Consider the following 13,537-nt stretch of genomic DNA (forward strand, 5'->3'; position numbering starts at 1 on the left):
AATCTCTTTCCTTCTCAGAAGCTCTTGCAGGAAGGTCAGCTTATGGAACTTATCTCAATACTTCCCATCAACTTGACATTAGATCACAGTGGGACCCACATGCCATACGTTGTGAGAGAAGTTAGCCAGGGTCTCAGTCATCAAAAATCAGACACTCTTTTCCTGACTCTACTGTCAATGAACTGTGACCTTGGCTAAGTCACCGACCTTCTCTAGGCCTGAGTTTACACATTTGCACAATGAGGAGATTGGACTGAAGGTGTCTTAGAAGTTCTTTTGGCTCCAACATTCAATGATTTCATGTAACATCAGCTACTTTCCCCTCCGACAGTGGCAGTTATATTATGAACACGGAAGAGGGAGCGTCCTGGCCCATCCATGGATCTCCATTTTCCCACGGTTAACATGAGGAGGCCCCATCCCATTTTACCAAGCTGGGGTGGCGGTGGAGGGGAGTTGGTAAATAATTTATTGGGTGCTTTGGTGGGAAGAGGAGCTTTGATGAGGCTGACTAGTGTTGTCATGCCTTCCTCTCCCCAGCCAGTTCTGGGGACAGACATGTTGACCTTTGGGTGGTAGGATGGTCCCTTCTTGTAAAGGGAAAAGGTGACCTGTTCTTCAGGTGCCTGCTATTTCATGTTAACTCTTCTTGCTCCAATTGAAACACAGGGTTCAGAGCATTGGGTATTTGTAGAAAGGAAGTACACTAGGCCAGAAGAACTCAGTCTTCTAAAAGTGGCCGTCACGCAGCAGGAAGAAAGTGAGGCAGGCCTTGCAGATATCCTTGCCGATGGCAGACTGTCCAAGGTGGATATCCTGGTGGACAAGTTCAAAGTTGAAGTGGCCACAGAGGAAATGGTGGGAGCCAGAGGAGCAAACACCCAGCAAAAAGGAAGAATGATTGCAAGCCCTGAAGACTTCGAGTCACTGTGGGAGGAGGGCCCCCGGGTCGGGAATGGCCCAGGAGGGGATCCCCTGGCTGCAGGCTGCACTCTGGCAGAAAAGCTTCCTGAGGGCGCCCAGCTCAGGATGGGCACCGGGGAGGCCACCATCAGGAAGCGCCGGGTCTCGGGTCAGTGGGAGAGCCACGTGGAGCTAAGAAAGGAGCTGGAGGAGATCCAGACTTGTGAAAGGCCCACTGCCCTGGGGGCCGGGCCAGCAGAGGTGGATGTCTCCTTTCCAACCTCTGACAAGGGAGGACTTCAGTCGTTTCTGCTGGACCCAGCCCACGAGGAAGACAGAGCTGACTCGAGTGATGAAACCGATACTTCCTGTGCAGAGAGGAGCTTCTATTTCAACTATGGAGAGAAAGATTTTGAAGACCAAATCCTCCCTCCACTGTTGGAGGAGAGAGGAGAGCGCCCGAAAGCCCCTCCTGGAGATGAGAGCAGGCGGGAGCTCCCGGGAGAGCTTGCAGAGCGCTCTGAGCTGAGGGCCTCTGCCCAGTGGGGCTCTCCGACAGCTTCCAGAAGGAACAAGGATGAAGATGGTGAAGCTCACACAGCTTCCTTGGAGAAAGGGGTGGGGCCTCCCAGGGACCACGGAGGACCCAATGACCTGGAGGCCTTTGACCAGCAGCTCGGTAATGGATCTTTTCCAGGGCAGAGATTTGCTAAGGCTTGGGAAGAAGCAGGGTGGGGGGTGAAAGGAGAGTTTACCCACCCAGCCCCTGCCATTACTGCAGAGGAAGAGGCCCCCGGGAGTCTAGATTTGATGGGAAAGGCTGAGGAAAGTCCCCCAGCAGCATGGAGGAACCACTCGCCTCACAGAGGAGCGGGTGTGTGCCCAGACTTCCCGGCCTGCGCCCTTCCATGGACACTAGCCAAACCGGACAGAGACAACTTCTTGCCCAAAGACAAGGGACCAGTTCACACCCAAACAGGACAACCCATGAGGGAGCACAGCAAGGTTCACACGGAGTTTCTTCAGATGGAGGTGATCAACCCCCTCCCAGCCTCCCGTGGTCCCTTTCAGGCTCCTCCTGAGGACGCTTCTGCGAGCCCAGCCTCTCATGGGTCAGGGGAGCCTTTGCAGCTTGGGGATCCCTTTGGAGAACAGCCCCCTGTGTTTCTCAGAGAGAGCCCAGAACCCAAGGACCAAGTAGAGCCTGTTGTGACTCTGGACAGAGGTGAGCGCAAGGCACCTCCCGTTGCCAGCAGAAAACGCAGAGTTGTCCTTGAAGAAGTTGAGGGAGTTGCAGCTCTAAGGTTGGGATTCCCTTCAGGGAAGCCAAAGATGACTCCTTTCCAAGCTGGGGGCCAAGAGGGCTCCCTGGAAGACATCAGCAAGACCTCGGTGGCCAACAAAATTTGGATCTTTGAGACCCATGGAGCTGAAAGTTGGCGAGCGAGTCAGGGCGAAACATGGGCCCTTCCAAGTGAGTTGTCTTCAGAGGCCTCCCTAGGTCAGGCAGAGCAGCAGCAGAATAAGCTTTCAGACCTGGGCTTCGTCCAACTCCCGCCCCCGGAGGACATCGCCGGCCCCAATGCCACGCACTCCTCAGTGATGTCACCCACTACCAGCCACGAGGGCGTTTCTACTACATCCCACCGGGAACTCGAGCTCATGTCTCCCGATTCGGGCTGCGAAACTACACTGGAGGAAGCTGCTAGGGGAGCTGGCCACGTGAGCCCCCACTCCCTCCGCTGCCCCCAGCTGGGCAGTGACCGCATGCTGTGTAGCTTTTTAGAAGCATGTTTAGTGCCCCTCGTCATTAGTGCAATCCAAGGCTGCTTGTCCATCCCTGTGAGTTCTTTACCCTGAGTGTAGCCCAAGCAGAATGCAGGGTCCACCTGCTTGGCCCACGTGAGCTTAGCCACAAACGCGCAGCTTTTGGTGTGATCTGGTGCCCAAAGGGCCACATTGACGCAGTGGAGAAGGTGGCACCACCGCCAGCAAACTACACACTCGCTTTGCCTTGCTGCCCCCACCTGCTGGGTTCCTACCTGTTGGCTTGGCTGATCCAGTGACCTTCCTTCATCCTTTCCCTTCCCTGGTTCTCCTGCCTTGGGGAAGCTACAGTCCAGAAGTTTTCATCCTTCACTTGTGGTTCCCTCTCGGTCCCACTGCCCAGAGCCTTTCTGCCTCCTTAAGACTAACTATCTTCTCTGATCCAGAACAAATCCGGAGATGCAGTCAGGGAAGAGAAGCGCCTCGCCAGTTTAGCAGCAAAACCCCCTGGGAAAGGGGGGCGCCTGGGATTCGTCAGCCCCTCAGGCCCTCAGGTCTCTGCAGCCCCTTGGTGCCCCAATGCCCCGGTCGCCCTCGCCTGGCCAGGGTGCATCGCCGCCTTAGACTCCCACCTGCGCTGGCAGTGCTTCTCGTGACAGCTCAACTCTGGCTTGTCTGAACGTGTCCTCACACCTCTCAACCTTCCAGAAACTGGCTAAATGGATGCTAGTTAAGCAAGCAAATCTCCAAATGCACTGAATCTCTAGAACCTGAAGCCATGTACTTTAAACATACTTGGTGGGTGTTAGATTGGTTTTAAGGAGTGTCATGAACCAGCCCCAAATGTATGAGTGGTGTTTAATCCCTGACAGGCCAGTTGAGAGGTATGTATGTCAGACAAGAGCTGCTGGTTCCCCTCCGGCACTTCCTTGGCCTGCTGTTGTCAATTACACTGATGGGACCAGAACCTCCACTCCATGGCCTGCCCGTCGGCCCACTCATGGAGCTCAGGGTTGAACTGATGCAGCACCCAGCTCCCAGGAATTACCCCATATTGGTCCTCCCTCGAGACGATGCTGACCCCTCCCATGGGGACTCAGTGGAATTGACAAACCGTGCTGGCTTCCTCTTTGTTCCTGAAAGCTCTTGGCTCCAGCCTCTGCTTCCCCTGCCTGGGTTTCCTGATCCCTGGGTCTCCCTCCTTGGTTTCTGTCTCTTGAGTCCAGCCCGCACGGATGGGCCCGGGACCTGGGCCCCCATCCCTGCCTTGTGCACAGTGCCGCTTCTGATCAGCTCCCAGATCCAAACGTTGGATGGAGCCTCCTGTCCGGGAACCAACTGGCAGGATGTTTGCTTTGTACTTGCTTTGCCATTATCAGGAGACCCCCGGAAAACAGCGTCCCCACTCTTGGGAACTTTTCGGTTATTTTAAGCTTGTTATGATGTCAAGGGACCTTTCCCGGGGTGTTTTTTGTTTCCTGACCTGCTCTTCCATTTGGGACTTCGACATGGCCCCGAGATTTCTTCTGTCATTTACCACCTTGATTTCTCTCTTTCTCTCTCTCCCTCTCGTCCCACACTCCCCTTCCTTTTATTTTATCTGGCCATAGAGAGCAGGGCTGAGGGAGGGCTCGGAGGAGAAAGTCAAACCACCACGTCCCAGGGCCCCAGAGAGTGACACGGGCGATGAGGACCAGGACCAGGAGAGGGACGCGGTGTTCCTGAAGGACAACCACCTGGCCATCGAGCGTAAGTGCTCCAGCATCACCGTCAGCTCCACGTCCAGCCTGGAGGCAGAGGTCGACTTCACCGTCATGGGTGACTACCACGGCAGCGCCTTCGAAGACTTCTCCCGCAGTCTGCCCGAGCTCGACCGAGACAAAAGCGACTCAGACACAGAGGGCCTGGTGTTCTCCCGGGATCTCAGCAAGAGGGGCCCCAGCCAGGACGACGAGTCCGGGGGCATCGAGGACAGCCCCGATCGAGGGGCCTGCTCCACCCCGGATATGCCCCAGTTTGAGGTACAGTGGAGCATCGTCGAGACCGGGCCCAGCAGGCACTGCATGTTCAGAGGGCCCTGGCCGCCTGTGAAAAGACCGAGTCGCCGGCCTGCAGCCCAGATCCCTCAGGCTGAAGCTGTGTCTCGTGTTGCATGACTGTCCCTCCACAGAACAGCATGGCTCTGTGCTCGCATGTTTGCCGTCTCGGTTCACCCCTAACATGCACACCTTGGCGTTTTAACCCTGTGAACCCATCGCTTGCCTGAGGTCAAGCAGTGACCAGCAGTCGGGTCTTACTCGACTCCTCCCCCCCGCCCCCCCCCCCCGGCCTGTGCTGCATGGCACTGCAGAGAGCACGTGCTGTGACGCCTCTCAGGGGCCCCGGCCTGGTCTGAAAGTCGGAGGGTTTGTCCTGACCCCGGCCCGGGCTCCTTTCCCTGGGGCCTGGGCTTCCTGGGGTAGCTGTTGAAACTCCTGGAGAAGCGGAAACATTGTCCCTGAGGGGGACACAGGGATACACTGTCTGGGCTTCTCTGCTTTGTGTCCTTCCTTCAGAGGCTCTCTGTTCATGTTATTTCTTTGCTCCCTCGTCTCTTCTAGCCCCAGCCTGCCTCCCACCACTCTCCCCTTCCCCATCCTACAGACCCTGAGACGTGAGCTCATCCCTCAGGCTTTCACCTGTGCTGTCGCCTCTGGGGGGAAGGTTATTCCTTCCTTTCTCGGCCCTGCAAGTGTGTCATGTTCCAGGACAGAGTTCAGATGTCACTTCCCTAGCAGATGCTTCCCTGACCACCCTGGGAAGTAATGCTCTGGCCCAGTAATGCTCTGCTCCTGGTGGTAGCCCAAGTACATCAGTGGCTGACCGGTCTGCTCTCCTACCAGGTGGCAGCTCCTGGAAGCCCGCACAGAACAGGCACTCGTAACTGATGGACTGAAGGGCTCTCTCTCCGGGGTACAACCGTCTCCTCACCCCTCACCCCTCTTTTGTTTCCTCACCCCTCACCCATCATCCCTCTCCCAAGCAGATGACCAGCTAGCTTCCATTCATTCATTCAGTTCACATATGTGGGTACCAGTTGTGTGGATAGCCATGAACTAGCCCAATGGAGGACGCAGAAGAAACTGATCACTTAACTTAATGACTTCTAGAGTATAGGTTGTAAACCAGTGGCTCGGGCCAGACCTGGCTAGCAGATGTGTTTTCTTTTTTACATATATTTTTAAAAAGATATTTGTATTGATTTCAGAGAGAAAGGGAGAGGGAGAGGGAGATAGAAACATCAATGATGAGAGGGAATCACTGATTGGCTGCCCCCTGCACGCCGCCCTACTGTGGATCGAGCCTGCAACCTGGGAAGGTGCCCTGATCAGGAATCAAATCGTGACCTGGTTCATAGGTCAATGCTCAACTACTGAGCCGTGCCAGTGGGCTGTTTTCTTTGATCTTGATTTAAAAATCAGGGCATTGGATATAAAATACAGGGATTTTTCTTATATCATTAAAAAATTACGTACATTTTTTTAAAAATCAGATGACCCAGTCACTCAGAAGCCATGGCCACAGTTGGCCAAACCTGAGTGGCACCCCATGTGCTTCAAAGTCCCCCCCCCAGGCCTCAACAAGCCCACTTCACTTGTTTACATCCCCTTCCTGGCCCCCAGGGGCCTCCAGGTGTGGGGCTTCTGCTCTAAAGAACAATTCAAATGAGGTGGTAGCATAACCATTGAAGTCGCTCAGGATTTAGTGGCATGGATGTAGGGAAAATACCTACCACGGGGCCTGGCACACAGCACAGTCACTAAATAGTAGATGTTCTCTTAATGGTGCTCTAAGAAAACAGCATATACAAGTAGCCACCGTGAGGTTCGGTGGTTGCAGGGTCACGGGCAGGCCTGTCCGGTGGCTGCTGGTGGTTCTGGCTCTCCTCCCGGGATGTTTGTCTGTAACATCACACCAGGCCTCTTTTGCCCTGACCTGTGTACCCTTCTGGAGACTTGGCCAGCTGTAGGGTGAGAGATAACCTGCTGACCCTACGCCTCAGCTGCCTGTGACAGGAGCCATGCCGGGGCTCGAGTTACGAAGTGTTCTTCCTCGTCTCCGTGCAGCCCGTGAAAACGGAAACCATGACCGTCAGCAGCCTGGCCATCAGGAAGAAGATCGAGCCAGAGGCTGTGCTGCAGACCAGAGTCACCACGGTGGACACCCAGGTACCCTGTGCCTTTCAGTGTTCCCCGAGCCACAGGTATTAGGCGTTTGGGGTGGGATCAGCACCATGACAAAGCCCCTTGGCCAACCCTGGCCACCTCGGCTCCCCCAGAGCCCCCATTTTAGCGCTGATGCTCTTGAGTCCTTTACTGTCCTTCCTGCGCTGCGGGAGTGGGCAGACTACACCACTTAGTGCTTCAACGTCCCCATCCATTACGTGGGATGCTCATGCCTCTTCTGTCCTCTTCGGGGCGTGGTAGGTCCAGTGGCCAGTGGATTAGGACTGTGGCTTTCAGATTGCTCTAAGGCAGTGATGGCGAACCTTTTGAGCTCGGTCTGTCAGCATTTTGAAAAACCCTAACTTAACTCTGGTGCCGTGTCACATATAGAAATTTTTTGATATTTGCAACCATAGTAAAACAAAGATTTATATTTTTGATATTTATTTTATATATTTAAATGCCATTTAACAAAGAAAAATCAACCAAAAAAATGAGTTCGCGTGTCACCTCTGACACGCGTGTCATAGGTTCGCCATCACTGCTCTGAGGAGTTGGAAAGGCTTCTCTTTTTTGTTGCTGTTAATCCTCACCCCAGGATACTTTTCCCCACTGATTTTTAGAGAGAGTGGGATGGAGGGAAGGAGGGGGAGAGTGAGAGAGATCTGGGGATCGAACCTGCAACCTCATACTTGCCCCTGACTTGAGAGTCGAACCCATGACCCTTTGGTCCATGGGCTGATGTTCCAACCATTGAGAAAACTGGCCAGGGCGAGAGGTTTCTTGATGTACCCCAGGGCCTGGTTGGAAAGAGAAGATGTGAGACCCCAAGCCAGCTTCAGTCACAATGGCTCATGTTGGGTCGTTTTTTTTATGCACGAGGGTTCCACATCAGATTGGCAAAATGAATAAACGGGGGGAAAAAGAGACCCCCAAATCATTGTCTTAGTGCAGTGGTTCTCAACCTCTGGCCCTTTAAATACAGTTCCTCATGTTGTGACCCAACCATAAAATTATTTTCGTTGCTACTTCATAACTGTAATGTTGCTATTGTTATGAATTGTAATGTAAATATCTGATATGCAGGATGGTCTTAGGCGACCCCTGTGAAAGGGTCGTTTGACCGCCAAAGGGGTCGTGACCCACAGGTTGAGAACCGCTGTCTTAGTGAGAGGAAACACACTGAGTACCCCAGAGAAGGCTGTCATGAATTGATACAGGTGTTTCCAAAGTTCCTTCTGTGGTTTTTAAACTTTCTAAATTGAGATTGTGGTTCTGGCTCTTTCTGGCCAGAGAGCTGCTGTGCTGAGGGCTTTCTTGCTCCGGAGACCAGTCTTTGTCTTAAGAACTGAAGAACAATGTAAACCAACACAACATGGGGAATGCTGCCATTTCCAGAATTTTCCCTCCCGCTTTTATAACACGCATGGGGCTGAAGAGGCTGCTAGTGCAGTGGTCGAGACTCCTGGGTCGGGACTCTTGAGTTCTGACGAGCTGTGACCTCAGGCAACGTGTTCCTCCTCTGGCCTGTTTTGTAACGTGGGTTTTGTTTTCATACAGAGAAATAAAAAGAAAACTAAATTGGCCCCCAATTCCACAACTCAGTAATCCTTACTGACATCAAAATGTTCACAGTTATGAAATTCAAACAGAACTAAATGAAATTTTTTCTGATTCCTCCCAGAAAAATATGTATGCATATACCAACGTGTATACTTACATCTCTAGATATTTAAAAATTCTACAGGAAAGAGATTGTTCTGTCTTACACCTTACCTTTTAACAATCTTCTTGGAGATCGACCTTTGCTGGCATATGTGGACCCACCTAGTCTTCTTAGTTCCACTCAGGAGGGGACCCTGGTTTTCCACACAGCCTCCCATCGATGGACCTGTGCTTGTTTTCCTCTTCCGCAGTTAACAATGAGTGCTGCGGTGCACTTCCTTGTCTATACTTCTTGGCAAAGTTTTCAAAGTTTATATCCCAATAGTGAATTCCTAGCAATGGGATCACCAGGTCAAAGAATACATGCATTAAAATTTGGATAGAATTGATCAAATTGTCTAGGATTATTTTTCCTTTGTCAATCAAGTAAGATGACTGAAGTGAACCGGAGGGCCTATGAGGCCCGCCTGTAATTCAGTCTGTGTGTGGACACCCACGTGCCCCCAGTGCACGTTCACTCACACATCCTGTCACTTTGTCGCTGGGACTGCCGTGAGCCCAGGGGGCAGATGCTGCAGGTGAATCTGGCTTCTCTCTGTGTCCCTCTCTGATGACTCCTTCCTCTGACCACAGGTGGATGGGACTGCCCTAGGGGGAAAGGAATTCATAACCACTGCTCCCTCCATCACCACTGAGACCATATCAACCACCATGGTAAGTAGGACCCAGGAGACTTCTCTCTCTGACCAGCCTTCCTGCCCCAGAAATAGCCAGATAACAAGCTGACACCGCCAGCTGCTTCAGGACGTCCTCATCTGCCCTCCCTGCGTCAGGTCTGGGACATACAGTGAAATTGTCTGGCACCATAGTTGCCACGGGCCATCTGGTCAGACTCAGTTTTCCAAATAGAATACTGTGGGAGGTACAATTCCTGGGCGTCGGTTATCCGGGCCATCTCAGCCCAGCAGCAGTAAAGTTAGGAGGATGGTGCTGTTTGCTTATTGGCAACGCCTGAGGGTTGTGCCTGAAAGTCCAACCAGAGGGCGCATCCTTCTAGCAGCTGCACATTTTCTTCCATCTCCGGCCACTTCCTTGCCTCGGTCAGTAGATGGCGTCCAGTGAACCTAAGTTGGAAGCTCAAGAGTTTAGATTATCTTCCGAGGGAGCCCTTGTTTCTGCTACCTTTTTGCTGTCTGGCCCATGAAGGGAGGTCCTTGGCCTCAGGTGTCCTCATCTGTAAAAATGGGAATAATCCCTATGCTAGCTGGTTCACAGATTCCTGAGAGGGTCCAGCAACATCAGATCTGTCAATGATGACACAGAACCAATAGCACTCGGCACACAGGTTTTGGTGCCAGGCAGTGATCTCCTTGGTCTTCGCAAAAACTGTGAGGAGGACACTCTTTCTTTTCTTTGCCCTTTACAGATGAGGAAACCAGAGTTCAGAGAGGTAACGTGACTTACCCAAGGTCACAGACCAGTAAGTGGTCGAGCCAGGGCAAACCCAGGCAATTCTGACTCCAGACACCCTACTGTCCACCTCAACCCCTCTGCTCTGTTCCCTCATCCCGACCATTGTGAACACTAGCCGCATGGGGCTGAGGCTGGGTCGAGACCGGGGCTGGGGCAGGGGCAGGGACAGGGGCAGGTATCATTGCCTGGGCCAGATCTGTCTTGAGCTGTTGGAAGTTGTTTTCAAGTGTTTTCTATTGCCAACCCCCTGATATACACATAGGAAGAAAATTATATTAATTTAGACTACCTGGAGGTAGGTTTTGAGTAAACAAAGACTTTAAGATAAATAAACCCAAACCAGTTCCAGCTTGCACGCTTTTCCCTGGTCACTCGGTTCCTCCTCTCCCCTCAACCCTTTGCCGCGTGGCATCAGGACGCTGACAGGGCTAAATTTAAATTCATGCTACGGCAAGCAGGCAGTTGCATCATTCATTCACTCATCATCCATCCATCCATTCATTTGTTCCAAAAACATGTATTAGCCTATATTTCCTGCCCGGTATAGGGATACAGAGTTGAAGAAAAGATACTGCCTGCTAGACTTCATTCCTCCAAAGAATAATCATGGGCGCATTGAATGTCTGTGCCCTGTGTTTAGGACCTAGGCACACAGTGGTGAACAAGGCCCAGCTCTCCCACTTCCTGGCTGGATGACCTTGGGCAAGTTACCTGAACCTCTTCACACCTCAGTTTCCACTTCTGTCAAGTGGGGTGAGGGCTGATGGCATGTCCCTCACAGGGTTGGTGTGAGGGTGGACTAAGGTTAATCTGTGCAGAGCCCTCAGAAGAGTTGGGCAATGTAGTAAGTGGTCTGTCATGTGAGCAGCTGTTATTTTTTCCTGCCTTCTTGGAACAGTGTCTCCTAGGGGGTGCAGGAAGAAGAGGTATGGGTGACGCCATAGGAGCCGGGGAAGGCTTTATCTGAGTAGTGACATCTGAGCTATGCTTGAAGGATAAATTAAGGTACAATCACAGGAGAAGCCATTCCAGGTAGTGGGAACAGCAGGTGCAAAGGCAAGGATGTGAAGGAGCATAGCATTTGGTCAGTGAAGTGAGATGTCAAGTGTTGGGGTGGGGCGGCGCTGGGAGAGGAGAGGCTGAAAAGGAAGGCTGGGCCAGGGCTTGAAGGGCCTCAAACATCATAGATGAAGTTCAAACTTCATCCTGGACACGATGGAGAATTACTTGAATTTTTTAAGTGGGGACATGATGCCATCAAAATAAGTGTTTGCGTTCTAGAATGACCACTCTAACAACCTGTGTGCAACATGACTGGAGCAAACTTCCTTCCCTTGGGGCATGGGTCCTTTTTATTTTTCTTCCTTCCCTCTTTCTCCCCCTCCCTCCTTCCTCCTTCCTCCCACTTCTTTCCTGTCCTCAGCAAATATTTACTGAACACCCACGCCGTGTGAAGTACTGCGCCAGGCGCTGAGAATCCAGCCCTGAAGGAGACAGTGTCCCTGAGTCTATGTGCCATTAAGAGACCAAAAGAGAAGGCAGGGAACTAGTTCAGGGGCTGGTGCAGGGCCAGAGCATGAGGAGGTGGATGCCAAGGAGAGGGACAGGGTTACCAGATACGTGGAGGAGGGAAGTATAGGGTTTGGTCATTGGTAGAATGTTCTGGTGACAGGAGGAGAGACGGGCTGGTGACGCTGCTCGCTAGCCCAGCTGTTCTGAAAGCTTGGTTCTGGGAACCCATTAGAAAGGCAACTTCTCGGGCCCCTCCCAGACCTATTGATTCAGAAACTCTGGGGAGAGGCCCAGCGCCGGTGCTTGCACAAGTCCTCCAGGTGACGCCCCTCCAGTCTGAGAAGATACAAATAGCACTGGAGGGAATGCTCTTTGAGGCGAGAGGAGGCAGCGATGAGTCCGTGGGACCTGTGGGGCATTTCCAAGGGAACATGTCTAGGACGCAGTTGGTTTTAAAGGCCTAGGGCTCAAGAAAGATCTGGGATGCAGATAAAGGGGCGGGGACAGTGGCCTTGATGAGGAAGCCTTGAGTGGCCGAGGTGGTCCAGAGAGAGGATGGGAGGAGGAGAGCCCTGCGTCCCTGGGAGGAAGGGTCCAGAGTAGAGATGGTGAGAGAGAAGACAGTCCGAGAACTAGGAAAGGCAGGTGGAGCGGGTGGTTTTCAATGACCTGTGTCCCTATTAGTGGCCTCTGTTTTCAGGGTAAAGGTGGAAGCGAGGCTTTGCCTGGAAAAGAGGAAGCAGTGGCACAAGAGGCAGCTTGGGGAGAATGGCCCGAAGGGGCTCAGAGTGGCTACTGGCTGCTTCCTAAGCTGGAGGAAAGGAAGCCTTGAATCTGGAAGGCTGTCCTTCTAAGGCCTGCTTCGAATGCCACCTCTGGGGACTCTATCTGACAAAGGTGGATGGAGTGCCAGGTGACCAGGTCACTGACAGCCTCACCTGGAGGCAGGCTGAGCAGTCAGGGCAAAGGCAGACAGAGGGCTCCTTCCTCACGCGCCCCCCGGCAGGCAGAGGCCTGGGTGTGTACCAGGCACAGACCAGGACCAGGTTCAGCCCCTGGGCAGCTGCAGAAGGGACACATCTCCGGCCCCTGGACAGACCAGGCTGAGCCCTGAGATGGTGCAGAAAGTACAAGGGAGAGGCAGGCAGCCAGGCCTTTGCCAGATGTGGGCCAGTAAATCTGGAGCCAGTTCCAGGAACATCTGCCCGTCAGAATCCAGTGTAGGACCCGGAGAGCCGCTCACGGGTGGGAACTCGGAGGGCAGGGGTGTGTGGAAGGAGCGTGTTGGACTGGAGCCTGGCGAACATGGGTCTGAATCCGGGCTGTGTTACTAACTTGCTGGGGAACTTGGATAAGCCACTTAACATTCTCTGGCCCTCCAGTCTCCAGCTGTAAAACAGGAATATTAAAATGACTTGTTCTGATGACTAAATGAGACAGTGCATCCTTAGGATAATATCTAGTACATATCAAGGACTCAGAACACAGTAGTTATTATGATGTTATTAGTAGCCAGCCTATACCGTGTTCATACTGTAGATTTCCATTTGCAACGCTCTTTCTCCTCTGTTAGCCTCATAATGTCTCTGTGGGAGTAGGGCAGGGGTCCCATTTTAAGAACATATTTTTTAAGACTTTACTTTCAGAGCAGTTTTAGCAGATTCACAGCAAAACTGAGCAGAAGGTAAAGAGATTTTCAGAATGCCCACTGCCCCCGCTCACACAGAGCCTCCCCCGTCATCAGCAGAGTGGGGGAGGCTAGGGTGGGACATTTGTTGCCACTGATGACCCTACATGGCAGGGCTGCCCTTTTCGAGGTGCATTCATGAGGCCCACAGAGGGGAAGTGGCTCTGCCCCAGGTCACGTGGCTAGAACATGGCAGGACCAGGACGAGAACCTGCATGTCTCAGCCCTTTTGTTAGTGCTTCCCGAGAGCAGAACCATGTCTTGTTCACCACAGTGTCCCTCATGCCAGGCACTCCGCAAATATTTGCTGAATGAATGAGTTGAG

At 52.7% G+C, this 13,537-nt stretch overlaps 1 protein-coding gene across 11 annotated transcripts in view; it reads left to right on the forward strand.

Annotated features, from left to right (window-relative positions):
* EPB41L1 (erythrocyte membrane protein band 4.1 like 1) overlaps positions 1-13,537 on the forward strand; it is a 119,977-nt gene that overhangs the window by 96,480 nt on the left and 9,960 nt on the right. For 7 of the 11 annotated variants that reach the window (XM_059706021.1, XM_059706020.1, XM_059706025.1 and 4 more), the window contains 5 exons: positions 670-2,625; positions 3,117-3,224; positions 4,281-4,691; positions 6,777-6,878; positions 9,174-9,254. In XM_059706021.1, coding sequence (XP_059562004.1) covers positions 670-2,625; positions 3,117-3,224; positions 4,281-4,691; positions 6,777-6,878; positions 9,174-9,254 — 2,658 coding nt within the window. The remainder of the gene's footprint in view (positions 1-669; positions 2,626-3,116; positions 3,225-4,280; positions 4,692-6,776; positions 6,879-9,173; positions 9,255-13,537) is intronic. The other 4 variants (XM_059706026.1, XM_059706027.1, XM_059706028.1 and 1 more) reach the window with 2 other exon arrangements.

Source organism: Myotis daubentonii, chromosome 8 (assembly GCF_963259705.1).
Source record: "Myotis daubentonii chromosome 8, mMyoDau2.1, whole genome shotgun sequence".
Classification (NCBI taxonomy): domain Eukaryota; kingdom Metazoa; phylum Chordata; class Mammalia; order Chiroptera; family Vespertilionidae; genus Myotis; species Myotis daubentonii.